The sequence below is a fragment of the Lycorma delicatula genome, chromosome 3 (assembly GCF_047948215.1).
Source record: "Lycorma delicatula isolate Av1 chromosome 3, ASM4794821v1, whole genome shotgun sequence".
NCBI classification, from domain to species: Eukaryota; Metazoa; Arthropoda; class Insecta; order Hemiptera; family Fulgoridae; genus Lycorma; species Lycorma delicatula.
In genome coordinates this window covers 205,311,846-205,337,136 of record NC_134457.1, presented here as the reverse complement: position 1 = coordinate 205,337,136, position 25,291 = coordinate 205,311,846, and the positions used below count along the sequence as shown (strand labels likewise).

The following is a 25,291-nucleotide window of genomic DNA, read 5'->3' as shown; positions in this document are numbered from 1 at the left end:
TATAAATTACAACGAAATTATTAAACTTATAATTAAGTTTAATTATTATTAACTTAATTTAATTAACCTCAATAGAAGTTTTGAGGAATTACCATAGCAATAATTTACTATGGTAGAGTTATATTTTATGAAAAATGAATATATGTCAATCACAGATAATATTAAATTATAGAAAAGTGAATCAAGTTTTAGAAATCATTAAATATATAGAGATATTTACAATTAATTATCACAAATTTTCATAAATGAATTTTTCCAATCAATTACAAAAATTGAAGTTTCTCTAAATTGGAGTATTCCTAAAATAAAAACGAACTATAATTTATGTAAATAATCTATCGGATAATTGACATTTACGTTAAAAAAAACCTCTTAAAGAAAATTAACATGAAAAAACTTTTATGTAAAAAAATCCACGTAATTAAAAAAAAAAAAAAAACAGTTATTAATCTCTAATTTGTACTTCATATTGAGCAATATATCTATTTATATATATAGTAATTTTAAATGTGAATAACAAATAGTAATGATGCGCCAAAACTGTAATTTTCTTTACATACATAATAGTCATGAAATAGAAGCAATGTAACCAATCCACTTATAAGTTTTCATGTTTATTAACAAGGACGTTTACTGTTTTAATCATTTACTGTTTGTTTTCAGTGTGGAAGCGGGTCATAATTGAATAACCCTCTCTCATGTTATATTTTAACATATTATTTACTTATGTGTATGTAAACCAGAAATATAACTTATTCTTTTAATTTTATTTTGAAATACATTATTTATTTTATACTGGGCTTAAACAAGCTTAAATGTGGTTCAGTAACAGGTCTACTATATATAAATATATATATATATATATATATATTTTTTTTTTTATTTATATAAATGTATAAACTTTTGAGCTGACGGTGGTTTTGGTGTCTGGGTGATGTGAAACGCGAAGATATGTCAAAGTTTTCCGGAAGTCGAATCATGGTACCCATTACAACAGGTAAATTTCTTATGAAATCTACCCGAAAAAAATTAATTAAACAATCTGAAATGTTTGCAACTGTACTTTCACTCAAATAGTTCAGGTTTTTGTAATATGATTATTTCTGCATTACATGCAACCGCCGATCTGGAATATAATTAGAAAATGATATATCAGAGAAAAGAAATAAGGTTTAAAGTAATACTATTATATTATTTTTAAATGAGTAAAGATTGTCTTGCAATACAATTTTTTTTTTCTTTTTTGCTTCATTATAACTTTTTTAATAGGAATTTAAAACTATTTAAAGTAAATTATATGATTAATGACATTAAGTTTTTTCTTCTTTATTTTCCCCGCCACCAGACCCGGACAGGCAAAAACTCAGCTCTGGGGGGTGCCATTGTCTAAAAAACCACCTGGGCAATAACCCTGGGCCGGCTATGCCGTTCCCAAGGTCCAACCCAAGTAGCCGGGACTCGGTCTGTTCTTGCCATGCCTCAAATAAGGAGATCCTTCCACCATGGGGGTACCCTCACCGGGACTCCGGTGCCTCGCCTCAAATGACATTAAATTATGATGATGATACAGCACACAAAACCCTAACACTATACACTAATACAATAACACATAACACTAATAATAAAAAATTAAAAAAAAATTTCTTATTAGGACATACCAAGAATACAATCAGTATTATTAACTTTCAACATATCTTCTCTATTCCAAACGTAAGAAGCACTTAAACCACTTTTTTTCTTATCATCTAACCATTGATTTATTAAGTTTCTATTATCATTCCGCCAACCTGTCTTGTTTGAATATTCAGGATCTGTATCGTTAACAGTCATAAAGGTTCCTCTTCCACCTCCAAGAATAACCTAATATATAGAAAACAACATATTTAAAAATAAAAATAAAAAGTATAATAATCATAGTTAATATTATAATTAATTCATATAAATTTTACTTTCCTCCACCACTGAAGTAGTGTATGAAATCATAAGCATTAAAATATGTATATACTGAATGACAACCTTACTTCAATCTTTTTTTTCAAGAAAGATACAATTCTACGTTAATAAATACAAATAATTCAGTTTTTTATGACATAAATCTAAAAACTATTGGTTGTAAGAAAAAAATTTACATAAAAATTTGTTATATATGCAGTGTTATGAAAGTATGAAGAAGAAAAATTTTATTTCAGCATAGCAAGTTGATGTGAAAAATGTTAAACTTTGTTAAACATAGTGGGAAACATATATATTAAGACTCTGCCAAGGAATTCCTATGAGCAATTAACAAATTCTGCAGGATCATAGAAAGATAACATTTCAGAGAATTTATTCGCCCTGATAGTAATAAAATCCCTACGTTCCAGTAAAAAACATTAAATATATTTAAACTACAACTAGTCTTGTTGTTTCAAAACTACCTTGACCTAAAGATTATTTTACCAAAGTGTAATGGACTCTTTGGAAATACTAATTGATTTACAACTTCTCGTGTATTTAAATAAATAAAAAATCTTTAGTGAATTCTTACCGACTCAGATTAGCGATTAACTATAACGATGTTAGATCCCTGGATTATAGTTTTGTTTCCCATAAAATATTTTATTGGATAAAAGATGTGCTAAATGATACGTAACTGGTGATTGTTTTTATCCAAAACCGTTCTGACATTTTATCCGCATATTCTACAGCAGTACGCCATTAGAATTATAGTCAAGAATAGTTTATGTATAAAATATTTAGTGAATAAATTATTTCATATTGACAAATTAAATGATTTTTTTTGTGTAGAATTTAACCGACCAAAAAGTTATAAAATATGTTGTATATCAGTGATTTAAAACGTTAATAAAAAAAATTAATAAAATCTTAACTTGCAAAACAATTGTAGTAAAAACTTCTTTTTTTTTTTTTGCCTTAGATGAGTCTGAGAAATGCTATTTACGCACACCCCATAAATGGGGGAGCGTTGGACTCGCACGGGTTTCGGCTAGATGTTATTAAGAACCTATGTGTACCTGCGGGTACACATAGGCGGGTACACATAGGCTGCGGCCTACAAACTAAAACTACTATCTCACCGTTTCTCCTCCTCCAGGGTCGGTCCTGCAGTTTAAGCATTGCGCTGGCCCAGGAGGTGCCTTTAGGGTCCAGGGGTCCAGAGTCCCCGTGCTTCATCACCGTCGCCCATCCGCACAAGTACAGACGCACGATGGTTCCACAGGGGGTTGTCCTTCGCCCCTTCACCTTTAAGTCAATTTTTTCGCCTGAGTTTCAGAGGTATTAAACAACCTACCTTAAATTTGTTACCAGGTGATTGTGTAACAAGTTGTCTTGCAATATCCATACATTTTTCGGGATCTTGTTTATCACTGGATACATCACTATCGCTTTCCCAATCCCTGTGAGCAGTATGAGCATAAGCACCAGCAGGAGAAGCATGTGTTACACGGGCTGTTGTTACAATTCCTGTTGCTTTGCCTTCTGCTTGAGCCCATGAAGTAACCGGTGAAGTTTGATGCTCAGGTACGTTCATGCTATCACAATCTCTTAATTTAACTTCAGCTGTTACCCCGATTGTTTTGATATTTCCTTTAACTCCGTTCAAATATGCTGTTGACGAACATGCTGAATCAGCAACCTGACTATTTACACAGTAAGTCTGAAATAAAAAAATAAAAAAAATAGTCATATCATCAAATTACACTAGTTCCATTATACCAGTTCCGCGCGCGTGCGCGCGCACACACACAAGTACATGCACAATTTTCACCATGCCAATGGATCTTCAATTCTTAGTATGCTTCTCCAAATCATGAGTAGGAACAAGCATATTTTGTTCCATATGTACTTAAATATTGGATTAATAAGTAAGGAATCTTTGAACATACAATGAAGTGCAATCAGTGTAGACATGTACACGTAATCATACTACAACCATGCTTGATAGAATTACAAAAAAAAAATACTACAAATAGAAATAATATCAGCTTAAAATTCGTGGAATATATGATAAGATAATGTTATAAAAAATAAAATAAAAACGTGAATCAGGTAACTTTTCTAGAATTTAAACGATTTTATCTATAAATAAGTTAGAAACAAACATTAGTTTCATATTTTATCAAGTAAATTTTGTATAGTACAACATTCGTAGGTTCCAGAAGCTTATCTCTCTTAAGTGAAGCCGTACTTACTTAAAAGGTTAATTAAAAGAGTTGTGCAATTAAAAATTAATTTATACAAAAGCTCGTTAAAAACATAAAAATATATTTCCTTTCTATTGTGTTTAAAATCTCATTTTACGATTTTTTCCATTTGGCTTTGGTTTAATCGCTTCCTTTATTCCTGGTATATCCTCTCGATATCTTAAAACTAAATATTCTAAAACTTTTTCTAGAGTTTTTACTGAATTTCTCCTCAAACCTGCTAAAGTTTCAGTTTTTTAAAATTAAACAATGGATAGATGCACATACACACACACACACACACACACACACACACACACACACACACACACACACACACACACACACACACACACACAAATATTTTTAGTTTTTCAGCATTGTGAACATTATACAAATACGATTTTATTGAAAGAACCTTTGATAATCCAGAATATGGAAATTTTTCAAAGCTTAAAACAGTTTCCTCTCCTGGATTTTTAGATTGTTGCCCAAAAAATATTCTTGATGCTGCAAGGGTAGTCATTGACATACCATCACCAAGGAATAGAATTACATTTTTTGCTATGCCTTTTTGTTCTTTCTTTTCTATTTTTTCTTTTAGAGTTTTCTCAGCTCCGTCTAACCAGAATTGTGCATCTATAAAAAAAAAAAATATATATATATTATATGTAAAATATGAATAAAAACCTCGAAAAATAAATAAATAAATTTATAAATAATTTATTAATAAATAAAAACTTACAAAAAAATTACATTTTGTATATTTATTTTATTACATAAAGTAATTGTAGAACATAAGTATAGCAAATAATTGTTTATTTTATGAAAAACAATGATGTATTTTTTAATTGAATTTTCATTTGTAGGATTCGCGTTTAAAATTACTGTTGCACTAAATATCAGTAAAAAATAAGTTTTCATTAACAAAAGGCTTATGTTAGATGATCCAACCCAAGCCTTGACTAAGTTATAATCTGAGTTAGACCTAACAGCCCAGATATTGAAAAAATCGAATATAAAGGTGATTCAAACGATATCGATTCACATGACATTTGCGATGAGAAAAGGCGACTGACTGCCCAGGAATCCATTTAGGTGGAGGTTATACAACCCGCTAGCTGAAAATGTACGATATTTAGTTATTCACCTAGATCATCGTCAAATATGGAAGTTTCACATTAAGGTAAAAAGGAAACAGCTAGAAACATCAAATTTAAGGAGTTACAATAGTTATTAGACAGGACATCGCAATTATCCCTATCTAATGTGCTACTTTTGTACAAAGTGATTCTGAAATCGGTTTGGACATACGGAATCCAACTCTTGAGAACCGCAAGTACCAGAAACGTAGAGATTATTCAGCATTTCCAGAATAAATTTTCGGGATGCATTACGCAGGCGCCACGATTCGTACGGAACAACGAAATTCACGAGAACGGTTACTATGTGTTGGAAAGGAAGTTTTCCAAATAAGTACAAAATAAGACTTAACGACCACGTAAACTATCTAGCTGTTAACCTCTTAGACAATGGGGAAAATGTAAGACGATTAAAGCATGTGCATATGCTGGACCTAGCAACCTAATAATGAACTCCAGACGACTCCTCTCTTCTTAAGTTGTTCTCCATCAAAGTGCTTACTATCATTTGTGTTTCTAATGCTATTTGTTTCTATGTTACTATTTTTCTTTTTAATTCGTTGCTTTATTCGTAGTACTGGGCATTATTATGATCTCTATTTCATTACTGACTGGACTATATCAATGCTTATGCCATCTTATTATTGATGTCTAGAATTTATTTATTAAGGATTGTTAAGGGAAATCCTTTATTAACTTGATTATTGTCATGAAATTTATTTGTAGATTTTAATCTCTGAAACCGATCTAATATAATTTTAAATAAAAAAAAAAACAATATTTTTAGAATTTATCACAAAAATAAAGAAGATTCAATGCATGCTATTTAATGTTAATATAAATAAAAATAATATAATAACGATGAACGTTGTACTTTTTATTCACCAATCGGAACGCTTTACAAATATACGGCAATAGTGTCTCTCGAGTGGTAATAGTGAGTTGATGACAAACTAGTCTTAAGAATAAGGTTTCTAAATTTTTATTTAACTCAAACCAATTTTTAAAAATATTCTAATAAATACGTTTAAATCAAAAATCGAAAATGGCTTTTCTTAGTTTTTCAATAATTTTACGGTTAGCTTAAACAATGTTATTTCATCATAGAAATTTATCTTCAAAACTAAACAAATATATTTATTCAATTATTTTTACTCTGAATTTAAAGCCGTGTGAAACCCGTTAAAATTCACTAACAGTATTCTATTATTGTCTAAAATTAATTTTTTCTCAATTAGCTTTCACTTAATTTCAGTTTTATGGGCCGACGGAAACAGATTTTTGCTTTGGTATTCCCAATCAAAAATGTGAATAAATTGAAATTTAAAAAAATTACAGGAAATTAAAAAGTATTTAAAAATTATTGCAAATTAAGGGTTACGAAAAGGAATGTACTGTGACGATTACGTATTAAAATCGACTATTGTGGAATGCTGATCAGCAGAAAAGACTCTGAAAAAGCGTCCCCAAAATGTCTATTGAAATCAAATATTTAATAGCATTTTGCTTTTAAAAATATTATTACATTTGTGACGTAAGTATCATTATTTAGCATTACAATAATAGGTCATACATTGTTTTTACTTAACATATTAAAATTAATACATCTGTAGTTTTAAATGTTTTTTGATAATCATTCCTAAATGTGATATATTTTTAACGATCTAATACCGCTTAAGCTAAATGAGAGATTATTTTCAATCTTCCTAGTAACATTACTTTTATGGTGATATTTGGATAAAAACGATTTGGCGATTAAAGGGGAATGATAAAATCAGAGCGAGGAATAACTATTAGAAAAGTAATTTGCGAAAAAAAATGCTAATTAATATAAAACTGATGGATTATTTGACCATTCGTGAACACACACTGTGAACACCTCAAGTATTGCAAACAGAAAAATAACATCACTTAAATGAGATCAAGCCATCATTTTTCAGCTTAACGTAGAAGAAATAAAACTTAATCTTCATCAATTTATGAACAATCTAATTTGCAATTGCAATAATTTAACACATTAAAATAAGAGAAAATTATTTCTTATAATTCTTTAAACTCTCAACTGTATAAATGTTTATAATATTTTTAAAACCATATTTATAAATCATAAATTATATTTTTTTTAGTTAATACAATTTATTTACTGATATAATTTTTCTATATATAATAATTTATATACTTACTATTTTCTTGGTTGTTATATCTGAGTAAATTTATTTTATCATCATATTCTGTAATATCATGGTGGTACTCATCTGTAAATAAATAAAAATAAAAATCTATTTCAAAATAAGATTAAAATAGTAAAATTATTAAAAAAAAAATTTAATGAAATTAGATATTTTTATCCATGATCCCAGAAATTTTAAGAATATTTCGAAACATAGTATTTTCGACACATAATTATCTTATCTGAAACGTTTTATACAGATTTCATTACAAATTTTCTCAATATTTTACAATGAATTTTGTTTTTATTTCATTGTGAAATATCAAACAAAGATTACACATTTTTTCTAGTGATTAAACCGGAAAAAAATGTACAAGTTTACAAATAAAAAATTTAAAAAAATAATTAAAATCTGAAAACCAGCTTAGCAAGAAAATTTTGGGAAAAAATATATATATCTTCACTCTAATATTTTATTGCATTATTCGATTTCTTTCTATTTTGCGTTAATTTTTCACTTTCAACATAACTAATATTGAGTAATCTGTATTTTTATACTGATATCTTTTTCTTTCTTTACAAATTTTTCCTTCCTATTTAAAAATATGGCCTACCAACCTAGTTCATTTCTTTACTAGAATCTGTCATAAGCTTTTCACCTTTCCTATTTTTCCTAAGACCTCTTTATTAAATATTTTATCAACTCACCTAATTTTCTTTGCACTATACCTTTGAGATAAATTGTTTCCTCTTTTTATTATTTTCCTTTGCTTTTGTTAAATGTGCTTGTTTCAATATCTCAAAGAGAAATACTACTGCTAATTTTAAAGTTCTCTATCCTCACACAAACGGATACGTTGGTACATTATTAAAACTTTAAAATTAACAGACTATTCTAAACCCAAACAGGAGAAATAAACAAAAACTTGAGATTTTATATAACGGGCTTAAATTAAATAGTCAAATTTATTTTTTTAAATATATACGATTAGACATATTGCAAAAAAATCAGAAATTTTAACTGTAAGTTCTAGAATACTAAACATTTAATTTTTATAAACAAAGTAATAATAGAGATATTTTTTGGATATTTTGTTTTTCAAAAATTAATTAAAGGTAGGTGATTTTAATTTTTTTTAAGAAGGGAATAATTATTTATAAATACATCATGAAATATTTTTTAAAAACATGAGACTACAACTAGTGTACTTTTTTTTAAAGAATTATTAAAAAAAAATCTGATGTGGATATCACGTGCTCTTTTTTGTCCGTTTATTAAATTACATGTACACATTTTTTTTTTAATGAAAAGTACATAAACTTTTATTTCAATAATGTCTTATATTTTTTTTTATTGTTATTATTGAATTATTTATGGTATTTTTTTTTGTACAAAGGTTAATAATTATTAATAAATCAATATATTTAAATTAAAAAAAAGGAGATTAAGTCGGATTTGAACCGATGTACCTACCCCATGTAAGATCCAAATATTTCATTAATTAAAATTTTATTTGACTATAACTCTGAAACCAATGAAAATAAGTACTTTTTATGACATATCATTGAAAAGCTCTCAATCAGGGCTTATTAACACAGTTAAGAAAAAGTTCAAAATCTAAATGTTTTGGGATTTTGGGCATTTTTGGACACTTTTGGTTCAGTTGATTGCAATCAAAAGGGGAAGTGCACAACTATATGTTACAACAGTCTTAAATCCAAAATTTCAACATCTACGGCTAATAGTTTTTATATTATGCGAGATACATACGTATATACGTCACATCGAAACTAGTCAAAATGGATTCAGGGATGGCCAAAATGGATATTTCCGTAGAAATCTGAAAACCGAATTATTTCATTATCTTAAAACCGAAAACCGAATCTGAAAATTATTACTTCCTTTACTTCGTAAAAGGAAGTTATAAATAAAAATGCAAGAACTTGAAGTAATAAAAGGTAAATAAGTAAAATTATAAATAATTTCTTGAAGTACTAGTGAAAGGTTGCCAGAATAAGGCGGATAGATATTTTATTAACTGTAATGTAGTTACAGGAGTATTTCGTTAATTTACACTAATAAAAAAACGAAATTTTAATAATATTGTTTGTCTCTTCAGATTTTGATGTTAGTTAAATATTAGATCTAATAAAATTCTACACATTCAACGTAAAAAATAAACAATCTTTTAAATAATTTCTGTTAAAAATTACATTTTGTTAAAAAAATTGCAATGTAAAACTAAATACTTTCACATTAACAAATATTTTCACTTTACAAAAATTGTAAACTGTTGAAATACTTTAAATTTTATAAATATTTCTGCAATTATTTGTCTAATTCATTCAATTATTTTAGAGAAATATAGTCCATATTTTTTGTCCACTAATTGAAAATATAAACAAGAAAATAATTTTTTACAAAAATAGAAATAAAATCAAGATATTTTAAAAATACCTGCTATATTCAGTACATATTATTATGATATTGAATACTGGTAGAATAGCAAATTTATACGCTAATAAAAATAGATTATATGGAAATAAATTTTAACACTATACGCTCTTTGTATAATCTTTTCATAAAGATTTTAGGTATTTGAATCTCTTTAAAAGTAAGTTCAAAACAAAATTCTGCATCAGTGTATTTTTGCTATTATTATTTAAATTAAATTTTAAAAATTCATTTATATATTTAAATAAAAGAATAATTTTAAAGAAAAATTATTAAAATTAAAACAAAAATATATTGAAAACATACTATCAAATAATTACTACAGGAGTTTAAAATCACTATTTTAGGTCTATGCTTGCATTAGTTTAGAATATGTCAATAAACTGTTATAAGTATAATGATCATATCTGAAAATTACTTATTTGTAAATCTATAATGAAAATCAAAGCGTAAACTTACTCTAATGATTAATTAGAGTTACATTGAAAATAACTAGTTTTCAAAAACATTAAAAATCGCAAATTTCTATAATACACATCTTTTTGTTGTATGAACGTCTTTATACTGAAGTTAATTCATTTTAGTGGAAGATTTGATATTGTAATTTTGATTCACAATAATGTATTAATATATTTTTTTTTATATTAAACAAATTTTATATCTAATTTGTATATAATTTTGAATTCATTTAATGATCTTTAGACATAAAATTTCAAAACCTCTGGTTTAATTATTAAAAATATTTAAAAATAATTCTGATAACAGTAAAACTTTCAACTTGGAAACTTTATTTAATATTTTATAAAATTTTATTTTTACAAACGGTTCCTTACTCATCAAGAGGTCCCAGATTCGAATCCCGGTCAGGCATGGTATTTTCACACACTAAAAAATTGGCATTTATCTCATCCTCTGAAGTGGCATAGCATTTTAACCTCTGGAACCAAAGAGTGGTTCCAGAGGTTAAAAAAAAGAAGTCTGAAGGTGATAAATTCCGATTTACTAACAATTTATGAATAATAAAATTAATTTTGACACTGAGACAATATAAAAAAAATTAGATAAAGTGAAGCTTCGCATTAAAAAAAAATAATATTTTGCTTGAAAGAGGACAAGTACTCCTATGCCTTCATCATTAGCTGACTCTAATCAACTGCTTTATATTTCCAAGTCCAAGATGCTAGAAAAATCTTAAATCAAAGGAATTTATTTTCAGCTAAGAAAATATAGGCTATATTTTTTTTAATAAATTAATTACATCCATTTTTATACGGATTTCATATTAGCAAAACTTTTAATCAAAATTAAAAGTACATTACATAAAGAAGTTTCATTTTAATCATTGTAATTTAAAACAAGAACCAAAATCCCAAAAAAAGATAAATTATTTGAACTTCTAGTTGTAGTTATCTAGTTGTAACGACAATATTACTAAAATATAAAAAGTATTATAAAAACAATTTATACATTAAATGATTAAAAGATATTAATTTATCATTTTAAATTTAATTACTGAAAATTCTTTAAACAGAATAAAACAAAACTGGTGTTAAGGCAAAATCAAAATAAAACAAAAACAAATATTAGACTAAAAATAAAAAATAAAAACTAAACTATTGATTCTATAAAAATTCATTAAAAGTTTCATAAAGTTTCTTGATTTAGATCAACACTTTCTGCTGACACTTAAAAATGTTGAAAAATATTATTTCTTGTTTACGTGCTTCCTGAGATTCTGCAGAATGGATTGCAGAATCCATTCTTAAGGATTTTACAATCATAAATAGTGTATTTCCTGCGTTTTCTAATTAATTATTTGTATTCTCTTTCGGCGTTTATGACATAAGCCAGTGCTTTAGCTATATGTATAACCTGCAGAATAACAGTAACAGGAATTTTTACAATAGAAGTGTCGCATTTTCCGGATTATTGTTAAAATCATATTTAGCCTAAGTTTAAATCAGAGCAAAACTATATTAACCTTAAACATTAAAAAAAACCTTTTGAGATGAAGTTTGATTAAAAAAAAAATAGAATCATTTTTATAAGTATATAAGTTAATACTACATTCATCAATAAAAGCTAATAGATTTGATTTAATAACTTTATTAATTTCAAATATTTTAAATAAAATATTCTTATCATAAAGTTTAATTATATAGAAAATGAATTCTTTTTAATTGGAACTTTGTATTAATAATATTTTTAAAAACTTGAATAATAATTACAATTTAAATAATTAAATTGTAATTATTTAATATTTCAATTATTTATGTACTTTCAACTGTGATATATAATACTATTTTGTGCTAGAGAAATAAAATTAAAATTTGTATTTTAATAAATTTAATTTTTTTTAAATTACAAAAATAATTATAGAAAAGTTTAAACGATAATTATGATTACTATTTTTTATTATTTATTTTCTATTGAAATAAATAAAAATATTAATTAGTAGTATTCGCTGATCAATAAATTTAGAAATAAAACACGATCCTGCTTAGTCAAATTTCGTGAAATAAGCCGTTTTTATAATCATCATTCTTAAAAGTATTTTATCACTAAATAGTTACGTATTTAAAAAAATCTTAATAATGAAAACGAAAAAATAAAACTCGTTCTTGTAAAGTTTACGGTTTATCTCGAAGGAAACTAAAAAAATAAATTATATTTTTTACCTACATTTTATAGCCGTAATAAAATTATCACGTACGATAGTTCCGCAAATCAGCAAAACAATAAAAAAATATTTTAGGGCTCGGAAACAAAATAAAAACAAAGTTAAAATCTCTATGTATACATTTATTTATATTTTTTTAAAGAGTAAACTGACACATCAACAAAATATTTTGCAAAAATTGTAACTATACAAAATATTTTCTACCTAACTCTTAAATTAAATCTACAATAATTCTCTTTTCTTTCAATAAATCTATAAAAAATATAGAAACATTTTCAATATTTCATTATTATTATTATTATCAACAGTAGTTAATTAGAATTTTATACAAGATTATTTATTCTTACTTCACAATTTACAATAAAAAAGAATGATTCACTTAAAAGTTTATAAGTATTTAAAATTTTACTTTTATTTATACTTAATTTTTATCTTTATAAGTGTTCAACGATACTGAGTTAAAAATCTTAAATTAAATAATAAAAAATAAATTATTGTATGCTTTAAGTTTAAACGTGAAGTCAAATAGGAGCCACCCGAATATTAAGTTAAATTAAAAGTTACAGAAAATTACTTTTTACTTTAATTTTTTCAATCAATAACTCTGTCCAACTTATGTTTTTAAAGAATTTCTAAAAAAAATAATATATTAAATTTTAAACAATGCTTAGAATAATTTTAAAAATTGAATTTCCTTTAAATAACATAACTTGCCTCGAAAAGGAACTGCAATAACGAGTGATACTAAGTTAAAAAATAATATTACATTACAACAAACCATTCTGTACCAATAGCTCAAACTAACTACAAAGAATGTAACGGATATAAATATATGTATACATCTAAATTTATATAAATATTTTAGCGGGCAATAGTTTTAAGTTTGTTTAATTTATCTTATTAATGTAAGATAGTATGGATTTCTTATCTAAAGATTAAGTCCCTGGATCTTAATTGTTCTAATAATTGAAATTAAAAAAAAATTGGACTTTGAAACAGTATTAAAAATTATTACACTTAAAACTTTTCTCATTAATTTTATAAAATAAGTACTTAATACTTAATTATTGTGCCGACATAATCTTTAAAGATAATTTTGTTTGCATAAGTTAGTACAGACTTTTATGAAAAAAAAAATTAATTTTTTCAAGTGTTTTATATTTTTATATTTTTTCCTATTTTTTTAGTGATTGACATTTCTGTAGCAGATGGACTTTTTTATAAAAAATATAAAAAGAAAATAAGAAAATATTAAAGTTTTTTTTTTTTTTTTAAAAAGTATATGCATGTCTGTGATGGAATTACAGATTTTTTTCTAGAAATAAACACGAGTGTTTTAAACGTTTAATTTCATTAGTAGAGATATTACGAAACATGATGACATTTAAAAATACTTTTAATTTACGTATTTCGCAATTTCCATGAAATTTAAACGTAATTCCTTGAATTGTATATTAGGAAGTTTATGCAAACAATTAATGGATGAAAAATTACAACAAATCTCTAGCGGAAGTCGTACCTGGGATCTACAATCTATCACCCTCTCCGTTCCGAGCTCTTATGGGCTTTACCGGAGGTCAACTTCGAAACCTCAGCTTTTGACACGTTCCAGTCCGCCTCGGCCAAGATGCCACCGATGCGAATGCCACGAGCGACATTCCCATAGGTGTAGTACCAGTTAATGAACTCAAAACACATCTGACCGAGCCTTAAGCAAGTCTGAAGACGTAACTAAAGAAAGGAATTGTACTACTTAACCGAAGAAGGTAAAAGTGAGTTGAACACACAACACGAAACATAAAAAAATTACACGGAATAATAACAACAGAGTAACATTGAAACAAAGCAAAAAAGGACAAGAACAACAATAAAAACATAATTTATAAAACAAAACATCAACAAAAACAGAATACAAGGGAAATCCAAGCAGAACTCTAGATCCTCTCAGCAATCCTTTCCTTTGCTACGTACACTAAAAAACTCTCCACTATTGCCCATTCGGCCCGCCTCCTCCAATTTACACGGAGATCCAACGCCGACCCGACAAGATCAAGCCGACAGATAGTCTCCGTACGAATTAACTAGTACTTCGAGAACTCATAAAGAACATGTTAAGTGTCATTCAATTGTCTAGATTGAGAACACATCCCAGAATCTACCAGGCCGAATTTCTGCAGTCTGTCCCTAAAAGCACCACGGCCGGAAAAAATCAGCTAGTTTCTTTAATAAGGGAACTTCTATGAAGGTGATTATTAGTGATTTATTTAAGCATAGTGAACACTATGCTTGTTTACAAACAATTGTTGATTAATAATTAGAAAATATATTGTAAATCATTAATAAATGAACTAGTTTGGTAATGTTGTAACTCAGTAGTAAAACTGGTGCAGCTTTATTTATTCATGGAATCATAGACTGTTCTTGATTGCCATATTGTAACTGTGTAAATTTTAAGTTCGATAAGCAAGAACATGCGGTTACTTTCAATTATTCAAATCCACTATTCTTTCCTGTTATCGCCTTTCCACCATTAACTGCAATACTTTTTGTCCAATCTATGTTGTAATTTTTAGTAGCTTCATAAAAACATCAAAATGACATTGTCCTATTGCATGACAAAATATATCAAAAACTCGTTCAAATATATCCAAAAATCTTTCAAATATATATATGTAAATTTTGCTACCATATAAACATGTAATGGTTGTGTGCTATCTGATGTTATCACAAGACACTCTTAACACAAGAAACTCACTAAATAAAGTTAGGAGCAACGTGTATTGATTTGTAAAACAACATATATTCTTTGATTGGTCTGTCCCTATCGCATTCATATCTCACGAAAGATAAGAATTGAGAAATGTTTGCCACATCTGCTGATTCATCAAACTGAATATTAAAAAATTCACTTGATCTCACTTGCTAAATTATCTAATCGCGAACATCGGCAGCCATGTCATCGATTCGCCTTGATATTCTGCGGTTAGAAAGCGGAATATTTTTAAATTTTTTTGCTTCTTCCACGTCTATTAAAACACTGACGATATCAATCGCAGCAGGCAATAAGAGGTTTTCTGCAATTGTATGGGATTCGGACGTCTTAGCTACTCTTGATACTACGAGATAAGATGCTTCGTATATTTTTACAAATATGGCTTGATTTACAAATAGAAGCTTGTTGATTTCTCACAGTATGCAATTTTCTTTCGAAAAATTCCAAGGATTTACTTTTATTATTCGGATGTTTACTTTCCAAGTATCGAATTAATTTTGATAGCTTCATGCTTTCATCGGAGAAAATTAAAAAGCAAACAACGCACTACTGCTTTCCATCCAATAAGGTAAAATCATAATTTAAATAACTGTCATTTTAGAATTTTGTCTTTTTACCAATCGATTCACTAAATGTAGATGGTTCACTTCGTTTTTTTCACAAATTTATCAGTTTTGCATAACAATCTAATTGAAAAAAAAAAGTTACACAGTTTAAATGCACACTAAAAACAAACCAAAATCTTAATTATTATTATTTTCAGTGAAACTAAGTTTTTAAAAACATAAATCTGCAGACGCACGCTTCGCATTCGAAACTAAACTGATGTTCTGCAATCCTTTACGCTTCTTTTATATTGGAGAGAACACGACGTTTTCAAACGTATCAAATGCATGTTCGAACATGACGCTATCACAGCGAATTTTATGTTATTTTAAGTTTTAAGGAACACGTATATCACAAGTTTGAACCTGTAAATTGCTTATGTTTGTACACTTTATACATGCATTTTCATATCCGTCGCTATCAATACAGCTAAATAGTTTTAAATAGGTTTCATTGGGTTGGTTTCGGGGGTCGTGAAATAGTCATTATATTTTTTTTTTTTTTTTTACATTCTGGGGGTCGTGGAGCTAAAAAGGTTGAGAATCACTGATCAAGAAGCTTAGTTTGTTTTTCATTCAAATAAACTGAAATGACAAAAATATCTGAAAAAAAATTTTCTTTAAGAGTGTTTACACATTACAATTTTGATCGTTGTATAGCCCAAGTTAGGTTCTCGGTACTGACTGAGTAGATAAAGAGTGATTTTTTTACTCTTAACGTCAGACCGTAGTTCAAAGGTATTGGTATTGGAATCTCCAAATTACGTATAATTTGGAGATTTCTCCGTAAATTTGGCAAAATGAAATAAATGTAAATAATACTTTTCTGAAGTACATTTCTGATGTATGAATGGTACACTCCATTTTACTGTTTATCCTCCGAAACCATCGTAACCTATTAATAGGATAAATGAGGATGATATGTATTAATGTAAATGAAGTGTAGTCTTGTGCAGTCTCAGGTGGACCATTCCTGAGATGTGTGGTTAATTGAAACCCGATCACCAAATAACCGGTATCCACGATCTAATTTTCAAATTTTTATAAAAGTAACTGCTTTTACTGGAATTTGAACCTTAGAACTCTCGACTTCGAAATTATGTAATTATGATAGCGATCTATACTGGATGTATGTACTGTCTGGTTTACCTCTATTACGTTATCTTCAATAACACATGTACCCGACTCTAAATTTATTGAACTTTTAATCTCTGTGTAAATGTTTGGTATTCTGTACCATAAATTTTACAGATTAGAGAATAGTAGGGAAAAACTTTTTTAATAATTATAAGACGTTGATAAATGATTTAATTAAATGAAAATTTAATTTGTGAGTTAAAGTGGCCACATCTAGTTATTCAAGTTATTTCGTCATGAACAGGTCAATTTCGTATGGAAATATTATAAAATGTCATGCATGACTGATATTCAGACTAAGAATACTCCAAATGAAAGGCCGAAACTTTATAAAAATTGTTTGAAAATTTGTAACTGTACCCGGATGGAAAACATTTTAAAATTGAGTATAAATATTTACTTTATAATCATGTTACCAATCCCTTAATAGTTGCAGCTAAGTTTCATACACCAGTAGTGAAAGTTTTTTCAATGAAAAGAAAGTTATATTAATTAACCTATATATAATTCTATCGTTATTTTACTTTTAAAATATTAAACTTTTAAATGTTCCCTGATGAAAATGGCCGAGTGACACGGGGCATTGTGATGATGAAGCATCCACTTATTTGCAATGTCTGGTCTCATGCGAATCACTCTTTTCCTGACCCTTTCAAGAACACCTTTGTAAAAAACTTGGTTGACAGTTTGTCCTGGAGGAACAAATTCTTTATGCACGATACCCCTACTGTCAAAAAAGTAAATCGGCACGGTTTTGATCTTTGATTTGCTGATTCGACATTTTTTCGGTCGAGGAGATGACGGAGTGTACCACTCTTAGCTTTGCCGCTTTGTTTAGGATCGTACTCAAATATCCAGGATTCATCACCTGTGATCACACGATTGAAGAATTCTTGGTCGTTGTGAATCCTCTCAAGAAGATCAACGCACACGTTTCTTCGACCGTCCTTCTGTTCCGTTGTGATGTTTTTCGGCACCAATTTCGCACAAACCTTTCGCATGTCCAAATCGTCTGTCAAAATTTGATGTACGGTGAAAGTGTTTAAATTTAACTGTTCACTCATCATCCTTATTCTTAAACGACGACGGTCTGATCTCACAAGAACCGGTCTAGCACAGACCGGTAGACACAGCGTTGCCAAACCGCTTGCAGTGTTAACAATCTCATTACTTTTCTCACACACCTCGTAACCAATGCGAGGCCAAAAATCGGAAAATTGTTCTTCACCTTCTTTTTTTTATCCGCCTTTCTCATATCTTTCTTTTTATTTTATTTTTAAATAAATAATTTCTCATTTACGTAACATTAATTCCAAATTCGATACTCAAATTTTGTTTGTGATCTTTTTGAACATGACAACAAAAATCAAAACAAATTAAATATATATATATATTTTTTTTTAATTAGCATATACGTCTTTACTTATTATTTATTTACTTTATTACATTTTAAATTTAAATCATTTAAAACAACTTAAATTTTTAACGAGATGAACACAGGTCATTTATTTTATTAGTAAAATCATTAATATGGTAAAAAAATAATACGTAGGTGTAAAATTACCACCATAATAAATAAGATAGCATTTTTTGAACATTAAAAATTCAATCTTTTTAAATTTATTTAAACAAATTTTAAGAAATTTTGCATTCAAAGATCATGTAAAAAAATATCTATACCAAACTTTGATCCAATATTATATCTAGATGAGAAGAAATGATTATTTTAAGGGGGAATAATATACATATAAGGGAAACGAAACATTTTTAGATTTATACTGGGAATTTCTTTTTCAATCTGATAAATTGACTCATTTCTGAGATATGGCATTATCATTGTATCTACAAACTCTCTCACTCTCTCTCTCACTCACTCACTCTCTCTCTCTCTCTCTCTCTCTCTCTCTCTCTCTCTCTCTCTCTCACTTTCTCTTTTCCTATCTATCAACATACACACACACACACACACACACACACACACACACACACACACACACACACACACACACACACACACACACACACACACACACACACACATATATATATATATATATATATATATAAAGTGTTTCTAAAATGGTGGGCCGACTATACATTTTCGGATTCTAGTTGTTTGTAATTTTTATTTAAAAAATATATATCTCAAGTTTGAATAGACGAATCACATTAATATTCGGTAAGCGTCTTGAAAATAAAGTTTTAAAATTATTAAAAAATTAGGACTTAATAGCTTCACAAATTATAAAATGGGGCCATGTTTATTTTTCAATCCGTTATATCTCTATAGATATAAGTTTTATCAAAATGTATGTTTTGCTAAAATATTATGCCTTTTATTTTGAACAAAATAACCTTTTATTTTTTTAAATCGGTTTCTGCCATAATAGCATAGTTATGGCAGAAAATTGATGTAATTTTGTGTCTGTTTTCATGTCCTCCACTTTACGTTCAATTCGATTAAATATTAATTGTTTTTATTTACTGTTAATTCGAGTATTGTAAATTAGTTTCAAATTAAATAATTTTTTTTTCACAATAATAATCCTAAGAATTAAAAAAATAAAATAAATTCTTGTGATAACCTTACGTTAATTGTTGTAGAACATTAGGTGTACTTTTTTATTTTATAAACAGTTAACAATTGCTGAAATTTATAAGAGATGTTCAAAGTATCCACCATTAGAAATTACACAAGTCTTTAATCTTTTTCTGAGAGATTATCTTAACCGTTCAAAAATTTCGGGAGTATTCCTAATTTCTTGATATTCCTTTTAGATCCTTTGTTTAAGATCCTCGCTGTTTAGTACTGGAATTGAATAAAGACAATGTTTTAAATGGTCCAACAGGTAGAAGTCAAGAGTGTTTAAATCAGATGATCGGACAGGCCAGGGCACTCGCCCTCCACGGCCTATCCATTTCTCATGGAAAGTTTCACGCAGGAAATCTGATACCAACTGATTGAAATGCACTGGAACTCCATCGTGTTGAAACTAAGTATTTCCTCTTAATTGTAGAGGTAGGCCTTCCAAAAATGTGGAAGTTTTCAGTCAAATTAGCAAGATAATTTCCTCCATTTAAATGATTTGGTAGAATGACAGGACCGAAAATATAGTCATTAAAAATACCTGTCCACATGTTCAGAGTAAATCTTTGTTGATCGATACTTTGGGAGGTATCGTAAAACAGATACAAAATTACATCAATTTTCTGCCATAACTTGGCTATTTGTTAACCGATTTAAAAAAATTAAATATCATTTTGTTCAAAATAAAAGGCTTAATATTTTACTAAAACATAGATTTTGATTAAACTTGTATTTATGGAAATATAACGGATTGAAAAATAAACATGGCAGCCATTTTGTAATTTTTTTGAAGGTATTTAAGTCCTGATTTTTTGCTAATTTAAAAAAATGTATTATCAAGACCATTACCAAATATTAATGTGATTTTTCTATCGGAACTTGAGATATATATTTTTATATAAAAATAATAAAATGGCGGCAGGGGGAGAACGAAGGAGAAATTGCCATTTTACCTAAGCATATTTTTTGTTTAGTTTTACAAGTAGAATCCAAAAATGTATATAACCAGACCGTTTTACAAACACTCTTGATGTATATATATATGTTTAATCTAGTATAAAGAGAATAATTTAAAAAAACTAATTACGATAATAAATCAAAATATCTATTATACAGTCCTTATCTTTGAAAGAAAAATCATTTAAGGTAAAGTGGATATTTTAAATCCGTTAAAAATTATGTATAATATTTTTTTAAAATTTTAACAGATATTTTAAATAATATCAGCTTTTAATACCATCCCGTTTCTCTATTTTTTTACGACCAAACTGGTGTATTTATCAATTAAGTTGTTTCACTGACAGGTGCCATGTAACTGGTCACGATGATATATCACTTTTGCAAATAAGAGAACTAATGAAACAGGAATAATTAAAGCTACATTTTATCACACTTACGTAAACTTTTCCATTACAGACTACTGAATGCGTTTGGAGGTGATACATATAAAATAAAAAATAATTATGTCAGTTCTTGCAGTTCGGACTGATAACCGTTTGCGAATACTGGAGGAAAAATACAAACACAAAACTCCATAAAATTAATTAAAAAAAGCTAAACTCCAGTAATTGGCTAATTAGTATATATGTAAAGGATATTCTACTGATGTCACTTTAGAATTGGCTATATTTATCTGAGAAGTTTACTAATTGTGAAAGTCGTATTATATTATGTAACAAATTTTAAAAAAAAATTGATTTTAACGTAAATATATTAAATGAAAAGCCTTTTTTTAGAACAATTAAAAACTATACAAACAGAATAAACAGTAGAATTACTACATACAGTATCAGCCTTTATAGATGTATAATAAATTTATTTCCCGTAAAATTTTTCAAAAACGGTTAACAAATTTAATTAAAAATGTTAACATTGTTGTAATCAGTAAATAAAAGAATTTTTTTTAAAATTGTACAGAAATTATGCTTTAATCAACATATGGGCTAGTTAACATAGTATAATATACATCTGGATGCAGAGCTACTATCAAACGTTATCAATATTTTTTTATTCTTTTCTTTACATCAAACCTATTTGAATTTCTTACTGATTAAAATTTTTTTTCATATTTTAAAACGAGATTCCATTAAATAAATGTTTTGGTTTAAAATATTCTCCGACTAACCATAACCATAATAATATTAACCATAACAGTATTACTTTATGAAATAGTTATTTTTAATATTTGTTACATTACTTACCTTCATATTTAAATTTCATGGTGGTCATTTCAATATTAATAATTGATAATTTTTTAGATGAAAAGTTCTGAAGTCACTTTTTATTAGTGATTTAATGTGCTAAACATGTAATATTGTCTTGAATTTTTGTATGAACCGGTTTTTTTTTAACTCTGTCTGAGGTTTTTATAGAAGGATAAAGGTTACGGTAAAATAAATTTTCACTTTCTCTGATTTTAAAAATACTGAATAATACCAGTGGAATTTAATTATACTTAATCAAAATAAATAAGGAATGGAAATAAATACTACTACAAATTATTTTGAAAATTTATTTACAGTGATGTTGAAACGTAAAATAAAATAGGAAGAGGATTGTCAAAATGGTAAAATAGAAATTTGAATTTAGTAAACTTGCTGAAGATTTAGGAAAAGGAATATCTGCAGATGGCCCGATCCTGGCAGCATATGCCATAACAAGTGGAATTAGATTTTGTTCATAGTTTCCTACAAGAAGATGCGCCCAGGGACCGTTTGCAAACACAGCTACATCATCCCCGCCGTGAGTTTCCCATTCTAAAGGTAATAACGTTGGAAACTGGTAATGAGTTTCATCTGTAATGAAAAAAAGAACAAAGCAAAATTACCAATGAATCAAATTGATTTTAGTACATTTTCTCATCATTTTTTCATTTTAATATATTTTTTTTAAATTTTTTAACTAGTTTAATTATTTTTTCACTGTTTTTTAATTACGTCTATATAATAAATTAATCCTTTTTTCGCTATTCTTCTATTTACTTATTCTTATTTCAATAAAATTGAGTTACAAGTATATAAATAACCTGGATGGAAAACCCCTGATATTTTACATTTATGTTCTCTCTTATTTTACATTAAGTTTAGAAGAGAAAGTATCCTATTTCAATAAAAAATGAAACACTAATTATACAAGAAAATAAATCCTATATAAACGTATGTTAAAGTAAAAGCTCAAAATGAAACACTAATCAAACAGGAAAATCAATCCTATATAAACGTATGTTAAAGTAAAAGCTCATTTAGAGAATTAAAAAATTGCGTCATATGACGTTGCCATGGAAATTAATAATATTAGAGAAAACGATCAGGTGCGTTATCATAACACAAATACTAAATAAAACATTTCTAAAGTTATGATTTTGCTGGAAGGTAACTATTTTTTTTCACGTTTATATTTTCTTGAAAAGAAAACTAGTTAATATACTAGTATAATATCCACTTTGAATTTTACTTACAATAATATTTCAATATTGAATAACACATTTCAGTCGATATTGACTGCTGCCTACAACGATTTACAAAATGATTCCTATTAAAACCAGAAAGTTCTTATAAGTTAAAAAAACACCTTATTAATATTAGTCAACATATTTTTAATGCTCAAATAAATATTACTTAATTAATTTTCTTCATTTACATATATTTAACCATTATCAAAATCGTGGAACGGTTTTGAATTTGAAAATAAAATCTATATAACCCTATTTCAAATTTTTTGGCATGTTCTGTAAATTAGAAAGTTGCGGAAGTGGTAGTCGGTGTGGAATTTGCTTATACGGTCGACAGTGATAATCGATATTGTTGGAATCAACAATTCACCAAAATTACAAAAAATCTTAACTTTTCCAGTCGTGTCTACTGTTTACATAAAAACAATGAAAAATTTCAGATTTATTTGGCAGCGTTATTCTAGAGCGCAATATGATATCCATTGGAGTAAAAGGATCCCAACTCCACTTGAAATGTGCAACAAAAAAGAACAGAATTTTTTTAATTGAATTTTTGAGTTCTGAAAAGGTAAAAACCATTAAAGTTCATCGGCAAATATAAGTTCAGCATGGTGATTCATTTCTGTCACTTCATAAAACTAAGCGTGGCTTAAGAAGTCTTTGCTTGCGTTATTGTAATTTTTCAAAGACCTCCGTTCATCTCGCTCTTTCAAAAAATGAAATTTAGTCAATCATATGCGGGGTCCAATTTTCAGAATATATTTTTCTCTGGTTACAGACAAAGAGGTACATCAATAATATTTCTGAAGTATCGATGAGCCAAAAATCCTACAAACGAAAGAATATAGCGAGAGGTTGATAGTTCCAAGAACGGTCTAAGCAATTAAATTTTAACGCTGAACAGCTCCTTGGTACTGCTGCCGGTCGCCATTTTGTTAATGGGTTCTAATTTACAACATTTCTTAGCCTTGTGATCTATGGGTGTAACAAGCTAGAAGTACACTCAATATACGATGAAGGGACGATGTTGCCTAAGGAGGCTCGACTGAAGAAAGCTGCACAAGATTTCCAAATATCACGCATATGGATTTTGTGAGACCGATATTAGAATATATTTGGTAGGTAGTCGTTGGAGAGTTTATTATTTTTTTATAACGACACAGCAACTTTACAATCTGTTCATAGAACAATAAATAAATAAGAGTATTTGAATTAACATTAAGTTGCTACAGAACCAGCGGCTTGTGACTTAATAATGGAATAGATGAGCACTCTATAAAGTCACCTAATTAAAGCGATAAGGCAAACCAAGAATATTGTTCCTCAGCACGTCTTGAAAAATCACTGATCGTGTTATCTAATAAATTGACCGCCAAATAATTCGGGTGCTGATCCAAACGATTTTGATACCGTAGGCTGACCAAAGAGATTTCCTGCCGAACGGTTCGCAATATAAGGTCGTTATATATAAGGCTATTACTTTTGTACCAGGGTACGTTGAGAATTTTCCGCAGTGTTTTTGTTTGGTAGTATTCACAAATGTCAGTACTGCAGTTCTGACATTGTGACTTGTGGGGTACAGTGTGGGGCACACTGTACCCCACATTTCAAGCCCATAAGTCCAAACAGGGTTCAAAACGAATTTATAAATCAATAATTTATTTTCTGCTGAAAGCCGAGATCTATGTCTTATCAGCCACTACATGTGTTTAAACTTGAGATCCAACTGCTTCCGCCAAACGATATGTTTCGCCAAAGTAAGTCGTCGATCAAGATGAAAATCGAAATATTTAGTCTTGAGATCTCGGAATCGGTATCTTGAAGATAGAAACAGGAGGACAGTATTCCTTAGAAGAGTGAACGTGACGTACTTTGATTTTGTTTCGTTTATTTTTATTTTCCAACATGTAAGCCACGAATCGAGGAGAGTGATATAATCTTGAATAAAACGATACGCAGTAGTCTGATTTTTGTGGACAGCATGTATTGCAGTATCGTCAGCAAACGTTGCAACTGTCGTATCTGCCGTAATTGGTAAGTCAGCCGTAAACAGAACATAAAAGATGGGTCCGAGAACGCTTTTTTTTTTTTTTTTTTTTTCACTTGT

At 28.1% G+C, this 25,291-nt stretch overlaps 2 protein-coding genes across 4 annotated transcripts in view; both read right to left on the bottom strand.

The window, feature by feature from the left end:
- LOC142322384 (membrane-bound alkaline phosphatase-like) overlaps positions 1 to 22,146 on the bottom strand; it is a 29,110-nt gene extending 6,964 nt beyond the window's left edge. The window contains exons 1-5 of one of the 2 annotated variants that reach the window (XM_075361408.1): positions 21,935 to 22,146; positions 7,510 to 7,581; positions 4,603 to 4,823; positions 3,293 to 3,658; positions 1,659 to 1,860 (exon numbers count right to left, since the gene is read on the bottom strand). In XM_075361408.1, the coding sequence (XP_075217523.1) occupies positions 1,659 to 1,860; positions 3,293 to 3,658; positions 4,603 to 4,823; positions 7,510 to 7,581; positions 21,935 to 21,962 (889 nt within the window). In that variant the 5' untranslated portion in view covers positions 21,963 to 22,146. Of the gene's footprint in view, positions 1 to 1,658; positions 1,861 to 3,292; positions 3,659 to 4,602; positions 4,824 to 7,509; positions 7,582 to 13,345; positions 13,467 to 21,934 lie in introns of those variants that run through there. The other variant, XM_075361407.1, reaches the window with a different exon arrangement.
- Positions 22,147 to 22,231: 85 nt separating this feature from the next.
- Positions 22,232 to 25,291, bottom strand: part of LOC142322383 (membrane-bound alkaline phosphatase-like) — a 48,870-nt gene continuing 45,810 nt past the window's right edge. For both annotated transcript variants that reach the window (XM_075361405.1, XM_075361406.1), the window contains exon 9: positions 22,232 to 22,528. In XM_075361405.1, coding sequence (XP_075217520.1) covers positions 22,245 to 22,528 — 284 coding nt within the window. In that variant the 3' untranslated portion in view covers positions 22,232 to 22,244. The remainder of the gene's footprint in view (positions 22,529 to 25,291) is intronic.